This window comes from Hibiscus syriacus, unplaced genomic scaffold (assembly GCF_006381635.1).
Source record: "Hibiscus syriacus cultivar Baekdansim isolate YM2019G1 unplaced genomic scaffold, ASM638163v2 tig00111851_pilon, whole genome shotgun sequence".
NCBI lineage: Eukaryota > Viridiplantae > Streptophyta > Magnoliopsida > Malvales > Malvaceae > Hibiscus > Hibiscus syriacus.
In genome coordinates this window covers 377030-394622 of record NW_024063203.1, presented here as the reverse complement: position 1 = coordinate 394622, position 17593 = coordinate 377030, and the positions used below count along the sequence as shown (strand labels likewise).

Sequence of the window (17593 nt, the reverse complement as noted above, 5' to 3'; positions counted from 1 at the left end):
CTCATTTAGATTTATTTTAAATCTTTTTAAAAATAAATAATAAAATTACACGGAAAAAGAATCAAAAGTTTGACATATTAGAATTAAAATGCGATATTAAAAAAACAATAAACACCTTTGTCCACTTCAAGCTCGTATACTTGTGGCAGACGTATTCACAAGGGGTATAGATACTCAAGCGGTGAATGTTGTTATTAACTTCGACTTCCCTAAGAACTCAGAAACTTACCTTCACATAGTATGTTGGTTAAAATATTCTCTTTTAAAGTTGCAGCATTTATCGTTCTTTTTGGTAATCCTCATGGACGTCCAATTAATGAGCAGGTTGGTCGATCAGGAAGGTTTGGTCATCTTGGACTAGCAGTGAATTTGATCACTTACGAGGACCGGTTTAACTTTTATCTTATTTTTAGCAGTTGTGAAAAGTTTTAGTACCATATACATTTAAGTTTGTAATGATTCATTGATTATATGGTTTTCTCAAACAGGTATAGGATTGAGCAAGAACTTGGGACTGAAATTAAGCAAATTCCTCCACATATCTATCAGGCTATTTACTGCCGGTGATTTATTTGTTTCCTTAGCGTTCAGTTGTAACACCGGTGAGCAACAGTTTTAGATTACATGCATGAAGTAATTTCTTTGTCCTCTTTTTCCATGTTGGGAATGATCTATTTTTTCATCTCTGCGAATATATGTCGATTGTCGAGATTATTGATTTTGTACAGTCATTTGGATGTTTTCTAGGGTTAATGAAGCTGGTCTTTCTACGTCTCGGTCCTTACGCATGGGCAAGCATTCCAAAACTCGAGTGTTCAAGAATTTTAGCTGGCGACGATTATGTATATAACCCTTTAATGCTTCTATTTGGTTCTCAAATTCCAGTCCTGAAACTTTAACCAGGATTGTGGGAGAGAAGTTTAGTTGGCATGGTTTGCTGGTCCGATCGTCACAGAATGGTTTTGTCGGGAATTTTTTCTTCGTTGTTGCATTTGCTCTCCATCTTTATCACTATAAAGAAAAGCATCTGAATTCTAAAAGAAACTGCCTTCTTTTATTGTTTGCAATCCAAGTCTGTTGTCATATATATTGAAGGAATTGGTTTATGTTTAACAATTGATGAGTAATTATACCTATCCCTCTGTCATATACTCACTTGACATCTCTTCCTATCATACAAACATGGTGGTCGCCAAACATGGTGGCCGCCGATGAGATCATAATCACTTATGTTGAAGATATCCCTCAATCACAACGCTCACTTATGTTGAAGATATCCCTCAATCACAATGCTTCGATTTGAGATCACGGGCAGAAGTTCTTCACTTCTAGTCTTTTAACCAAACCATTCAATGCCACAAGTGACTCTCCACCGTTTGCTTCATTCCAATATGGCAACACTTCCACAACTATCTTTTGCAATACTTTTTGCTCAATAGCTTCTTTAACGAGTCCTTCGTGATTGCCAAAGCTGCCCCTCAAATCCAATAGAACACTGCACAACCCCTGGTGTTTACAGTGCTCTAGAATCGGAGTCAAATTTATCCGATCCAACACCACTGCCTCAAGTCCTTTTTGAGCCAAATCTCCTTCTGCTGTTATCTCTTTGTCGGCAAATACTATAGTCTTAGAGACTTCTTTAGCTAGAGCAAGTTGATCGGGATCACTTGCTATTACAATCTGAAGAGGTTGATTGGCAACCGGCTCCCGTGACATCAAACTTGAAAGCTTCTCAGTTAAAGATCCCGAAACTATTATCGCGTCATATTCTTGCAACAACTTTGAGTAGTATCCACCGGCCTCGGTGACTCCTTCCCCGAGCTGGTCTAAAAGGTGACCATTGACCGAGAGGGAATACCTGGATATCATGCAGAGGCCTTTGGTTAGAATTCTCCAGCACAACCCAAAAACCAGCATGTTCTAAGGAACAAGAGGAAATAAGAGGTCCTATTTCGTGTTTAGAATCTACGGTGGAGGAGATTTACCTAAGAGTCACGAAAGGCTTCCTGGTTAACATTTGATGGATATAGGCTTCATTGAGCCCCTTACATAACTCTTCTTCAACACCCACAGTCACATCGATTCCTGCATCCCTCAATCTATCCACCCCCTTTGAAGCTACAATCGGGTTAGGATCCACCATACCGACCACCACCCTTTTCACTTTGGCTTTAATCAATGTTTCGGCACACGGTGGAGTTCTTCCATAGTGATTACATGGCTCCAAGCTCACATATGCAGTTGCATTCTCAGCTGAATCCCCAGCATCTCTCAAAGCAAAAACCTGCCAACATAATTTCCTACATTCACTATAATGTACACTCCCATAAACAAGAAAGAAGAAAAAATTCCGAAACGGAAAACATAAACCGAAGTTTCCAACTGAAAATCAACCAGGAAAACGCAGACTATATAATCCCAACCCTGAATTTAACAAGGTCTTCCTCACACTATAATCCCAAACTTTACCAAGTGATTTTACTCTAAGTTCATCTCTCCTAGGGTTCCAGATTGGCAGTTCCATCATTACTGTTAAAAACTGTTAGTCAGAATCGGGTGTGACTATCGGATCGGATATGCATCCGACATGGATATGATCAATATTTTTAAAGTTTTTTTCATATATTAAGAGATCCTTTGAGGGCTACACATCTGATACAGGCATCAAACACAGATATAATTCGAGTAAAATGAAGATCACAGCAATGTAGTTAAAAAATCATACAATTTACGAATGAAGATATATAGACAGAAACATGAAAAAAGGGTTACCTCGGCATGAGGCTGGCCAGCTTTAGGATGAAACCCTTGACCAACAATCTTGCCATCTTTCACAATGACACATCCCACCATAGGATTAGGACTTGTGAACCCGATTGCCGTTCTTGCCAGCTCCACACACCTCCTCATGTAAAACCCATCGTCTTCCACCAGTTCACATCGAGCCCTAGCCAAACCACCGCATTTTCTCGATCTGAACTGAAATCTGGATACCCTTTTCCATGAATTAAAAGAACAAGAAGGGAAATGTAGATTTCCCACAAGTTTGGGTAGCTGGTGTCTAGTAGAAAAGAGAGTGAAACCGTGGGGAGAAGCTGAAATGCTGGCTGAAGGTTGAGCGCATTTGGGGAAGGAGAGTAATTGAATTTGCATCATTTCCTCACAATCTTAAGATGAACCCTCAATCTCCTACAAAATCCAATTCAGAAACTCAAATCGTTGCAGTAATTATTGAAAAAAAGGGGAGGGGGGAGGGGGAATAAAAGAACACACACATTAGAGAGCGATAGATAAAGAGACGAAAATAAATAGGGAGAATCCCTGAGTGGAAAGTATAATTATATAAACAAATTTATTTTTGGGTAAACTACTAAAATAACCACGTAACTATAGGGTTATTGTAGATTGACCACTATACTTCCAATTTTGATAATATGATCACATAATTATTTAAGTGATTACAATAACCCCATGTTACAAAACAAACAACCTAGGTGATGTGACTGTTATTGACTAAGGACGAGTTCTACATCAACTACGTCGTTTGTTTATTAATGTTTTGTAATAGCAGATAATTAAATTGAAATCATTTAAATAGTTATGTTATCATAATATCAAAATTGAAAGTATGGGGGTCATATAACACCAGTCTCATAGTCTAAGTGGTGATTTGAGTACTTTACCCTTGATTTTTTATGTTATCACTATTTTTATCCATTAATCCAACACACAAATGGGAAAAATCAACATCTGCCATCCTATTGGCATTGAAAAAAGACTAATCCAACACACGAAAAAGGCAAAATCAACAACTCGGTCCCCCTATTGGCGTTAAGAAAAGATCAAAACAACATTGAATCCATCAGTAAAAGACTTAGCATCCTTTTGTTCTTATTTTTATCCATTAATCCAACACACACAAATGGGAAAAATCAACATCTGCCATCCTATTGGCATTGAAAAAAGACTAATCCAACACACGAAAAAGGCAAAATCAACAACTCGGTCCCCCTATTGGCGTTAAGAAAGATCAAAACAACATTGAATCCATCAAAGACTTAGCATCCTTTTGTTCTTATTTTTATCCATTAATCCAACACACCAGTCTCATAAATGGTATCTCCTAGACAATTGGATGGATGATGAAAAGACCTTGAGGAAAATTAGGGTTTATTCTGCAACTGCAAATGAAGAATCAGTTAATATAATAGTTCTGAAATCATTATCAAATTGATAGAATAGGTATTCGTTACAGGCTAAACTCGTTGAAGTATTTCAGCAACTGCAATGGTAGAATCGGTTAATATAAAGTTCCAAAATCAATATTGAATATATAGAATACATATATATATATTAAGAGCCAAAGTCGTTGAAGTATTCTGCAACTACTCTCTCTCAAAAGACTCCCAAAAAACATAGGCACTACCACCACAGCAAGCGAGTAGCTATCGAATATTCATAATATGTTTTCAGATAGCATAATTCATGAGGGTTTCTGAATACATTAAACTGTTGGATAGATGCTCAACCTAAGCAGAAAATAATTCAAACTTTTCATTGAATATAACAGCAACGAAAACAATTCGAAAACAAATTAACAGCCATGAAACACTTTGTAAAAGCATATGAACCTATAGAACAATAGCCAAATTAGAGAGAACCCAGACGATTTCTTAGTTTAATCCATACAAATCCGCTAAAACCATAAATAATAACCGGCGATAAGTGCATGAAATGTATGAAACCCAAACCTAAGGAAGATAAATGAAACGCAAGATGTAGTGGACGAAAAAGAAGCGTGAAAGGGGAATGGTAGAGCTTATCCGAGACAGTCGATCCTTACGGGCCAAGCGTCATGGGGGATTTCACTTTGAGGTTTTTGTGCAAATGGCTTTCAAGAGATCTGATTGATGAGAGAGGCGAAAGAGAAAGATGTTTGGGAGAGAAAATGGCGATGAAAAAACAAAGCTTTGGGATGGGGAGTGTTGGACTGTTGGTTTTGGGTGAGCTTAGGTTAAGCTGGTGGTAGGTAAAAATGTTAAACAGTCCTTGTATTACACTCATATTTGCATTTTGGTCCCTTACTAAAGGAAGAGTAATTGGACACATATATATATATATATTAAAAGCCAAAGTCGTTGAAGTATTCTGCAACTACTCTCTCTCAAAAGACTCCCAAAAAACATAGGCACTACCACCACAGCAAGCGAGTAGCTATCGAATGTTCATAATAAGTTTTCAGATAGCATAATTTATGAGGGTTTCTGAATTGGTTAAAACATACATTAACTTGTTGGATAGATGCTCAACCTAAGCAGAAAATAATTAAGACTTTTCATTGAATACAACAGCAACGAAAACAATTCAAAAGCAAATGCACAGCCACGAAACAATTTGTGGTAAAAAAATTATTGTTATTCCTTAAGGATCCAAGTTCGAGTACCATAAATATTAGGGATGTAAGCCTTCATTGTCGAAAAATTACGAGTTTTCTTTAAATATATATTACTTTGTATTTACTCAGATTAATAAAAAAAATTATTTCAAGCTTGAAGAGAGAATGTGGCAATCGCAGTTAAGTGCTTGGCCTATATGTCCACGTAACTTCCATCATGAATTTTTCTCATCTTAACATTTCTAATATGCCACGAAACATGGAAGCACGAGACTTGCATTTCCAACAAACCCAAAAATCAATTCTGATCATCTCATTTTAATTCGATTGAAAATCATTATTATTGTAAAACCTTAGAAACTATAAATCCATACATGTTTTAAATGTAAAAGGGTTTATGGATAATTTATGTTGTACAAAATTACTTTAGCACACATGTGCGCACACGCTCAGTTATATATATATATATATAATATATATATATAAAAGCGTGCATGCATAGGCTTCAAAGAAAACAAAAAGAAGATCAAATCCAATGATAAAATGAAATGTTATTATCTTTATAGTTCTTTTATTAATTTCTTTTTTTTTTAATTTTATTTTTGATTTAATTAAATTTTTATTAAGTTAGGGTGATTATAAAATAATATATGTTCTAAATACTCTCAAATATTTAACAATGAACACTAAATCACCATGCTACAATCGCTGGTGATTGAACCCGCGACTTTTAAAAACAACAATGATTTAATTAATTTTGATTTGAGAAAAAAAAAGGATTTATTAATATTATGTTTCAAATATTAGACATTGACGGATGGGCTTTTCCTTCTATATTTGTCAAGTTTCAAATATTGATTTTTAGTTGTTTTATGCAAAGATTACATTGATGTATGAAAAACACATTATTATAACATTAATAATACTATTAAATGGAGATATTCTAATCACTTCTTAACTGAGTTAATACCTCACTAACTCATGTCGATAATGTTCAAGTTTTGGGTAGGTCCTCAACATCCCTAGATGGCACACAATTTCAGACATGAATGCTTTAAGCTTACCATTTTCTGTCACAATGTAGAGAAGACCAGAGGTCTAGCCATTCACCAATTCTGAATTTGATTCTGAACATACTCGATTCGGATTTCAATAGAAGTGCGTTTGTGCGCGCATGCGTGTAGAAAGTAACCAGCAAACAGTAATTTTTTTTACCATAACTATTTATATATTAACACGAATAAAAAGTTCAGAGTGCATACCAAAATGATCAGCTCATGAATCCCAATTTAGACCGAATAACACAACCAGTGTATCGATTGCACTTTTTACCTAAGAATCTCCCAACTTAAAGAAGAGTTCAACTGGAAAGAAAAAGAAAACAACTACCAGTTCTTCTAAAGAAAGCACAAACTATGATATAGGTGAAGAGGAACAATTTTCTCTCCATCAATCTGACAGCCATTCATGTACGGGACCTTCGAGCAGGCGATCGGCTGCTAATTCAAAGAACGTTAAGGATTAACTAATTATTGGCAATATTAATAAATAACTTGAAACATGTTATTAATTGACTTGCACAACTAGAAACAATAAATAGCGTCAATTACAGTACCTGCGGTATCTCCCATACTCGGGACTCTTGGGCCTCTCATATACAGGACCGTTATGGCGGTTATAAACGGGACTCTGAGCCCTACCATAATCAGGACTTGGTCGCCTGCGATAAGGACTTGGAGACCTCCGATATGGACTATCCCCATGTCTACCAGTGCCTCCTCTTCTAGGGCTATCATATCTGCCATCCCTCTCATCATCATCCCTTAAAGCATATTCAACAGACACGACTCTGTCCAGTAACTTGCTGCGAAAAGAACAATGTTAGAAGTTTACGAGCAATACCATTTGGCCATGAAAACAATAAAATAAGTATACTTCTACCTTCTTTGTGTGGCCTCAAGGGCTTTGCTAGCATCCTCTTGCGTAGCAAATTGCACAAATGCAAAATTCCGCCTAATGCGAACATTAAGAACCTTCCCATATTGGCTCAAAGTGCTTTGTTATATCTCGTTCCCTTGTGTGAATCGGATCGAAGTTGATAACAAACAAGGTTTTGGTAGGCCTTTGATTTGTTGTTGACTTAGAACCATCACGATGCCGACCACGTTCACCCTGACAATAAAATTATACTTCAAATGACTTTTTTGCTTTCTTAAGTTTTAAATTCAAAACCAGCATCTGTTCACAGGAGTATCTCGGAAAGAACAATAACATACCTTAGCCCACTCAACCGATAGTCGCCGGCGATCATATCCAAAAGGTTTATTGTCAAGTCCACGAATAGCATCTTCAGCATCACGTTCATCCTCAAAATAAACAAATGCAAACCCTGAAACATAAACAGAAATCAGAAGCAGAAACCACAGTTCGTATAATTGATACTATACCAACACAACTACAGGTACATCAGCCAAATCACAGTCCCTGCAAGAACTAAAAATATACAGCACCTGCATGAATGTGAAGGAAGAGCTGATGCACATAAGGATGTAGAAGCGTTGAATGATGCATTAAATCAAGATGGTGGCATGTTAAAAGTTAGAATCCAAGTTTTCAGGGTCCGAGAGATTATTGCAAAGCATAATTCGCCATTCAGGCATCAGGAGTTCAGAAATTGAAGGCATGGCATGACAGAATTCATAGATCCTCTACAGACAGTGGTACAAGGCATGACATGATAGTTTGATAGGTCAGCACCACCCAGTGAGGATGGTGAGTAACAAAATCGAGTGACGAAAATGCAGGAATCAGGATGATGCCATCTGTGAGTGGCAGGAGAGTAGACAGGCAGGAAATTTTTTGCAGGAAGTTGGCGAGCCCATATAGAAGCTCATTTTCCTTCGGAAGTTCCTGCGCCAAAACAAACACTTAATATACGATTGTTTTTCTCCAGTAAACTGGAATCCTTCAGGTGTCATTTGATTTCTCCCAAATAGTGTGATCAGATATACAGACCCAAGTATAAATACATCTGACATTCAATTCCAAACAACGACAGTTTTACAATTCTGTTCATTCGAAAAAACAATTCACATGCATCCTAACATTCCCCACAATACAATAGCTTCAGGTCAGGAAAGACATTATTAAAGAAAGGGCGCAAAACGTCATAAGGTTCGAATAACAAAACTAGCATATGAATTATTCTTATTTACCACAAAAAAGAAAATATATTGATGAAAAGTTAGCCATCTGAAGAGAAAAACCAAAATACGAGCCTATTCGTTATGAGAGAAACTCCACTGGAGTTAAGTGGGAAACAAACTTGACGAGATGCCACCATTTGCAAGTAATCCAGGTTCCAGAGCATTAATATAGACCATTATATTAAGTTCTCCTTATCCATTAATGTAAATAAAATGTATTAAGATCAGCCAACTATAAATAAACCGTAAATGAGAACATGCACCAAACCACAAACATGAATATGCATACTAAATTCAGAAAGGCTTACATTCATTGTTTTAATAGTAATTTTACCAGATTTCATGTCGACCCGCTCGATCCTCCCATACTTTGAAAATAAACGCTCCAGCTCAGACTGCCTAGTCTCGAACTCGAAATTCCCCACAAAAACTGGCCTCATTGTCCCAGAAAACAAAATATCGGCACCTTACACTCAGCAGAAACCTAAACGAGAAAAGGGAAAACATAAAAGTCAATTTAAAAACCCTAAAATTGAAAGAAAAAAATTATAGTATTAAGTTTAGGGTTTCAAATAGAAGTGCCTCGGAAGCTATTTCCAGATAGCGGCGCCGTCCGCCATCGCTAAAGACTTTAATAGCGGTGTAAATAATTTCACATCAAAATAGCAGCAAATCGCGGCCGCAAATAGCAGTGTAACGGAAAATAGCGGATTTCTGCTAAACGTGATAGTTTTAAAAGAAAAAATTCTCCTTCACAACAAAGTAATCAGAGAGAAGGAGAAAAGTATAACGAGCGGTAGGATCGAAAGCAGAAAATCATATATTGCAGAGTGATGCAGAGGCAGAGAGCAGATAACTCAAAATATCACGGCTCAAGTCGAAATCAATCTTCAAGTTAAATTAGGGTTTCAGAAATTACCTTAATGAGAAAGACGAGGCTTGCTTGGCGGCGATGATGAGTGCATAGTGTTCTGATAGTGGATCGGGAGTTTTAAAAGATGTTTCAGAAGAAATAAACTTTGGGTAAAGTACACAAATGGTCCTCATACTATATAATACTGCTTTATTGAATCCTTTAACTATTAAAGGTTACAAAATAATCTCCTGATTAAATGGAGTAGCTTTATTGAGTCACTCGACTATTAAAAGTTATAAAATGGTCACTCAACTATTCATTATGTTTCAAACTCGTCATTTTCCATTACAAAATTAACACCGTCTGAGTTGGACATCTACATGTTAAGTGAAATATGATAGTTATTTGAGATTACGAGAACATAATGAATAGTCAGATGACTATTTTATAACTTTTAATAGTTAAATGACTTAACAAAATAACTCTCTATAATCGATTGACTATTTTATAACTTTTAATAATCAAATGATTCGATTAAATAATATCTTATAATCGAAGATAATTTATGTACTTTATCTTTTTTTATATAAAACATTAAAAATTTATATATTTTATAAAATATATATAAGTTTATTTATTTTACATAGACTAAGATGATGAAATATAAAGTCACACTAGTCACTCTCTTCCTCCCCTTTCTCCCTTTTTTTATCTTTATAATTTGTGTCAATTTTTATAGATCAAATCAATTTTTTATTCTTTAATTTATTTAGCCGATGGTGACACTGATTTTAATGTTGGTTGTCGACCGCATGTTGTTTTCTCTTTGTTCTTTTTAGTTTTTTATTAAGAATAATTATGTCTTTGTGACATATTTATCCGTCTTTTGGTAGTTTTCGGTGTTGGATCGTTATTTTTGTTTATCCTTTTTTTTCTCAATATTTGATTTGACATCACCATGACTGATCAAGATGATCTTATTTGTTATCATGTTGATATTTCCTACTTTGAAACTTCGGATTGATTTGGATAAGTGTTTTGTGTTCAATGATAGTTTTTTCACGCCGCTTGACTCTGATTTAAGATTTGTCGGTGATCTTTCAGTAGCTTCATCCCCTTTTGTGATTCGTTTGTTGTTACAGTCATATTTGTTCGTATCTTTATTTTCTTCGAGTATTTTGGTTAGGTTTTTAACTTTTTTTTATTTAATCCTTGTGTGATCTAGGTAGTTAGTTTTTATGTCAATAGTCATAGTAAAATGTCCTAATTATAATTTAGTTTACGATTATACTTGTTAAGCTTCATTGTAGTTAAAACTATCAGTTTTCTATTAAAAAATAGACTTAGATGATTATTGTTTAAAATCTTATTTTAATTATTGACAATACATATATTTTATATGCATAATTGTTTAAATATAAATTCTGAAGAATGGTATTTTATAATTTAGATAATTAATTTATAAATTATAAAAAATATTTTATTGAATAATTTATTTATAAATTTAATTTAAATATTTTTAAATAAATTTAAATTATAAAATATCTCTCGTCAATTCATTTAGTTAAAAAAAAGTTTCACTGATTATAACATGATTCCATCAAATACTTACCTCATTAAATGAACTACCAACAAGATGGACCCTCTACATTGGTGCTCATACCATCTAGTCTGCACCCTAATTGAATAAGATCCAAGGGTAACAAAAATCTTTATGGCCAGATATTTAAATCCAACACCATCAAGATTTTTGGTCCCATTAGCCACCATAGATGGTACCTATTCGTACATTTGGAAGGCAAATTAAGAAGGGGTTTGGTAATTTTATTTTCTTGAGAGTCAAATATTAGACTATTAAGTCATAAATTTTAAAATTAAAAATTTAAAGATAAATGTTTCATTTATTTGATTTTAAAATATTATGTATCTAGAAAGTATTTAAGTAAAAAATAGGATAATAACTTATTTTTTATAGTTTAAAAATTATGAGGAATTTAAAAGCAATTGTACTTAGGGTCAGTTTGGTAAAATTTTTGAACAGTAATTTTTAAAAGTACAGTAGAAAATAATTTTTAAAATTATTATTTAAAAGTACATTTTAAAATTTAATTGTTCGAGATCATTGTGAAAAAATGAGTTTGAAAAGATAAGATGTCCATTAAAGACATTACGTTGTAAATTATAAATATAGAATTTAATTAGTTAGTTTGAAACCAACGTTTTCCACCATATCTTTTTTATTTTTTACCAGTTTGACATTAATTTTATTTTCAAAACAGATTTTTTTAACTAAAAATATTTTTAGAAAGCCACATCCAACGAGCCTCGGACGCGGCTTAACTTCTTAATTTTGAAAGTAATAAGGAATTAAAAATAATTTAACCTTCTTAAATTTTATGTGTTAGCTTGCTTAAAGATATTTTTCCGTAAAGAAAAATGATCTAAAAATCTATAAAATCATTTATGGAAGGAAAACGAATGCCACGTGAATTTTAAATGCAATAAAATAGATAAAATTTAAATTTATTAGTGATGTATAGAGAATAAAATAGTACCATCAAGATTTGGGTCCCATCGGCCTTGGTAGAGGGTACCAGTTCCATACGTTTGGAATGGAAAAATAAGGATGTTTTTGTCATTTTCTTCTTCTTCATAGGTGGCTGTAACACATACACGTACGGATAAAGAAATAAATTCTTGGTCAGATTCAAGGATAAAGTTATAAAAATATAAAATGTACAGGGATCAAAAATATAATTTCACTATTTTGTCCAAAGACCCAAAGCTCCTCTTTATTTCCTTTGTATCCACTTCCAGTCATGGGTTAGGTTAAATTGAAGTTTGGTCCATTCCAATCTAATTTGAGTATAAATTTCTTCATTTATCATTTGATTTGGCTTAATTGTAGAGAAGTTTAATGGAAAATGATCGAGTGCGGCAGTCTTAATATACGGTTAAAAAAGTCGTTATCGGTTTTATTTATTTTTTAACAAAACCGATAAAAAATTATCGAAAACATTATTATTTCTACCGGTTTTGTTATTATTAGGTGATTTACCGATTTTATTAACAAATTTGGTAAAACGCTACTTGTTTTGTTATTTTTTCTATCGATTTTGTTATTATTGGGCACTTTACCGGAATTGTTAAAAAAATATTAATGTTTTAGGTATTTTTTTACTGGTTTTGTTAAAAATATAATAACAAAACCGGTAGCGCCTTTCCTTAACCGTATATTAAGGGTGTTACACTGTAGAACTTCCCAAGTTTCATCCACTTGAAATTTAATCTAACTTTAAGGTAAAAACTCTAATCCGAATAGATTCGATTTGACATATATATATATATATATTTATATATATTTATTAGATAAAATAGCGATCCGGTTAAAAAAATATAAATAGAGAGGTATTATAGCAATTATGTTTAAATATATATTGATAGGTAAATTATACAATTATGCTTGGGTTAAGAATTTTCACCGTAGCCAAAATTTTAGAATAAAAACTAAACCTTATAAAATTGAATTGAATTCTAACCCATGGAATTTGAATCGAATGTCCATTCCCACCCGCAATATGTAATTTCCATTCCTACCCCTAATATATAATTTGTTTATATTGTGTTACTTTTTTTTTATATATCATTATAAAAGGGTAGGGATGGCAACGGGCCGGGTTCGGGTCGGGTATTGGTCTCCCGTCCCCGTTTAAAAAATTCGTACCCGTCTCCGCTTAAAAAATCACGGGGATTTAAATGGGGATCCCCATCGGGTAATCGGGGAAAACCGCGGGGAAACGGGTATCCCGTTTAGCATAAACGGGTATCGGGCCGAGTATATATATTTAAATTAAATATATAAATAATATATATATATATATATATATTTAATTTAAATTTATTAATATTGTATATATATATATAAAATAATTATTTTTAATATTTATCGGGCCGGATATCGGGTTGGGTAATCAGGGCGAAGATTCCTAAACCCGTCCCCGTTTAACATAAACGATTTTTCCCCGTCCCAATTTAATTCGGTTTTCGATTTTTTCCATCGGATTCGGGTTTTTTTGCCATCCCTATAAAAGAGTTTGTTATATTTATACAAAATTTAACATATTTTTGTATGAATTTTGTTTAAATCCATTATCAATCATAAAACATCACTTATTAAAAGTCCAATAGTTGAATTTTGTATGAATTTCGCTACAATACTAATGATTGCTTATTGTCAAATAGTTAAGAGCTTTTAAAATAAATACTATCATTTGTATCCCTTATTAATAAAAAAAATTATACAAAAATTATTTAAAAAAAACAACTCAAAAAAATTATTGATACATAAGAAATATCACTATCGACAGTGAAAAATAATCACCATCAACAGTAACATAATAATATAATATTATAATACTTTGACAATTTACTTTATCACAACTAAAATAATATAAATATTAATATATTTTAATATTTACATCATAAATTCATATATTTAATATAATGTATATAATATATAAAATTAAAATAATATATTATAAAATCTGAAAAGAAATTGAGCTGTTGAAGTTAAAACTTAAACTACTTTAACCCCTATTTAAAATAAATCGAGGTTTTTTATATATAATACAAAGATTAATTACTTTTTTTCTGCAAATGGCCTTAGTTTAGCTTCATGGGTTATTAATTGATATTTTAATAGAATAAATAATGCACATGATGACTAAATGATGTCGTTTGGGGAGCAAAAGTAAATACCTCTGTTAATATATCAAGAAACAGTCCATATTTTATATTACTCAGGGTAAATTGCATAATTAACACCTAAACTATCAATTTTAGTATGTTTTAATACTTAAATTTTTAATTTTTTAAAAATATGTCTAACGTTTAATTTTTATTTTATTTTAGTATATTGTCGTTAAAAAAAATAATGAAAATGAATTTTTATCGGTAAATTACATCATTCACCCCTAACTATCTTCTCACTCTTATTTTGGTACTAGAGTTTAAAAATTTTCAATTTAACTACTCAACTTTCAAATTGCTCTTATTTGTTAATATATAATTAAAAATAAAATAATAAATTTGAAAGTTAGAGTGATTAAATTAGGAGTGATTTGAAAGTTAAGTAATCAAATTAAAAAAAACTAAACTTTAGTGACCAAAAATAGGAGTGAGACGATAGTTGAGTGATGAATGATGCAATTTACTCGTAAAAAAGGTCCCACATACAAACCACCCATTAAGCTTTTTAACGGCGAGATACTACAACGAAACAAAAATTAAACGTTAGATACGATTTTAAGAAAAATTGAAAATTTAGGTACTAAACTAAATAAAATTAATAGCTTATGTACTAAACTTGTAATTTACCCTGTAATTTTTAACCTTCAAATACTTAAACTAAATTGATATAGCGAGATGAGATAATAGTTTCCTTTAGTGAAGGTTAGTGGTTTGAATTATGTGAATGATATAAAGTAGGTTGAGAAGGTCGTTATCACTTATACAATATCCAATTTAGATTAGTCAGTATATTATATCCACGACCTTTGAAATATCATAAGGATGCCGATATTAATTTAATTAAAATCATATTTAATTATTTTATATTAAATATATTTTCCAAACATTATATTTCATTTTCAAGAAATTAGTCAGTATATTAAATCCATGACCTTTGAAATATCATAAGGATGCCGATATTAATTTAATTAAAATCATATTTAATTATTTTATATTAAATATATTTTCCAAACATTATATTTCATTTTCAAGAAATCGAACTTGGAATTTGGGGGAAAGACTCAACTTTTGAAGAGATGCAGGCATCAGTGTCCCCATGACAATTGCATGAGAGCAGAGGAGACCACCTATTCAATATCTACTTGGACATGCCCCAGACCTGCTATTGGCTGTCTTCAACCTCATTTATCTTTCTCTTGTCCCTTAAACGACACCTCACTTTCGTTGTCCTCTGTCGTTATGTAGATTCCACATCTCCCCTCCACATCCATCCACGTGGCCTCCTTTCTCTTACCTCACTTACACCTTCGATTCTCCATTAATCACAAACTTTGCCATTTTTTTTTTACTTTTCTTTTAGGGTAAGATATCTTTTTTAGGCCTGTAAACGAACCGAACGCACACGAACGGAGGTATGTTCATGTTCGTTCATTTAATAAATAGACGAACATAAACGAACACGAACATAAACGAACAAAATTTTTTTTGTTCATGTTCGTTTATTAAGGAATATAATATGTTCATGTTCGTTCATTTAATAAATAAACGAACATAAACGAACACGAACATAAACGAACACGAACATAAATGAACACGAACATAAACGAACATAAACGTTGGAGACCCTACCTTCCATTGTTCTTTCATGAAAATAGTCGACAATGCAATAACCAAATCTACAAGATAAATATCGTAAGAGTTATTAGCAGTGATGAAATGTTTGAAGATATCAAATATTTTGATCGTCTTTTAAAGATATTAAATTTTCACACAACTTTAATTTAACACTATAACATTTATCTTAGTGGTCCATGATTACATATGAACAATCATTTTTCGCTATTACACTCTTTTCAGAAATTGGCATAGAACATTTGTTTTGTTTCTGACAAATTCTATATATTTTTCTCTTTATTGATGCATATACTTCCGTGTTACCTTTATCTTCCCATCTATTTAGAAAGAAGTATGATGTTTTCTTGAGTTTTAGATGTGAAGATACCTACAATAACTTTACATATCAACTATTAAGCCAAAAAAACAGAGAAAGAGATGAAAACAGACCTGTAAACTTCATATTGCACTATAATATAACTTGTTTTGAAGCTTTCAGCGATCGTCTCCACTCTCTAGTGAACACTAGGGTTTGGGGGAAAAAAGGGAAAATGAATATAGGTGCGATGTGCCTCACATGTTAACATATTGGATTTAATCTCCAAATAAAATTGGGTTAATTATGGAGTTGGTCATCAGAATATCAGATTAATTAATATTTTTAAGATACTTACAAATTGGTCACCAAAATTGATTTAAGAAGATTGAGTTAAACATAAATGAATGAACATAAACGAACATAATCGAACGAACATAAACAAACATAACCGAACGAACATAATCGAACGTTCACGAACGTAAATGAACGAACGAGACCTATGTTCATGTTCGTTCATTTAATTAACGAACAAAATATTGTTCATGTTCGTTCATTTAATAAATAAACGCACATAAACGAACTTCCCGCCGCACGGTTCACGAACGGTTCGCTGAACGTTCAGTTCATTTACAGGCCTAATCTTTTTCATTACTTGACATTCTTCCCATTATTATTTTGATTATTGGAATTTATTTTTTTTAGTTTAATCACTCGACTTTCGAGTTACTTTTATTTTATGTATCATTAATGTAACCCCCTAGACCCGGCCTATGCGTTTCGACTAAGTCTAGTGGATCACATTATGATTCTTTAAGACATTTTTCCGGAACCGTTATTCAAACAATGTAAAATCACATTATAAATGACATGAAATTATAATAAATCATACTATCAAAACCTAACTTGTAAATATAATACCAATAAGTAATAAATTAATTTAAAACATTCTTAAAAATCAAATCACGATAAACCGAATAGTATAGTAAAAATGTCATCATATTAAAATCCCATACTTTAAAATAAGGTCCATGTCAACAAAATAAAGTCAACTTGCAAGGTAAAAACATTACAATCAGATATACTTCAAAAGATATGTTGATCCTCCAAGTGCTCAATCCAGGGTATCTAACCAACAGTATCTGAAAGGGGAAAAACATTTTCGAAAAGTGAGCTAGGCTCAGTGTGTCCCAATATTACCATAAAATCACTATAGGTACACTAAACATATCATAGTCCAAAAAGTCTCATAAAATTATACTGCAGTAAATCTCTTTAAAAAAACGTTACCCTAAGGGAACATCTTAGGGCCTGAGAGCCTACCCAAGATAGATTTCGGGCCGTGAGGCCTACCTAAGAACACATCTTAGGGCCGCAGGGCCTACCCGAGAATGATCTCAGGGCCGCAGAGCCTACCAGAGTCACATTAGGTCCGTAAAATTTTCCAGCTTGATCAG

General features: G+C 32.7%; 1 protein-coding gene and 1 pseudogene across 1 annotated transcript; both read right to left on the bottom strand.

The window, feature by feature from the left end:
• Positions 1-1070: 1070 nt before the first annotated feature.
• LOC120172471 (riboflavin biosynthesis protein PYRD, chloroplastic-like) lies at positions 1071-5805 on the bottom strand. Its single transcript, XM_039179923.1, has 4 exons — positions 5779-5805; positions 2773-3230; positions 1986-2284; positions 1071-1858 (listed from the first exon to the last, which is right to left on the bottom strand). The coding sequence occupies exons 2-4, from the start codon at positions 3154-3156 to the stop codon at positions 1306-1308; spliced, it is 1236 nt and encodes a 411-aa protein (XP_039035854.1). The 5' UTR covers positions 3157-3230; positions 5779-5805; the 3' UTR covers positions 1071-1305.
• Positions 5806-6838: 1033 nt separating this feature from the next.
• On the bottom strand, positions 6839-9588 carry LOC120172472 (annotated as a pseudogene).
• Positions 9589-17593: the final 8005 nt, after the last annotated feature.

Bases quoted from the DNA above. Each gene is read 5' to 3' on its own strand.
- LOC120172471 (XM_039179923.1), bottom strand. From the start codon at position 3,156: ATGATGCAAATTCAATTACTCTCCTTCCCCAAATGCGCTCAACCTTCA. The intron at 2,285-2,772 runs GTAACCCTTTTT...TTATGTTGGCAG, and splicing joins CTGGCCAGCCTCATGCCGAG to GTTTTTGCTTTGAGAGATGC. The intron at 1,859-1,985 runs GTAAATCTCCTC...CATGATATCCAG, and splicing joins AAGCCTTTCGTGACTCTTAG to GTATTCCCTCTCGGTCAATG.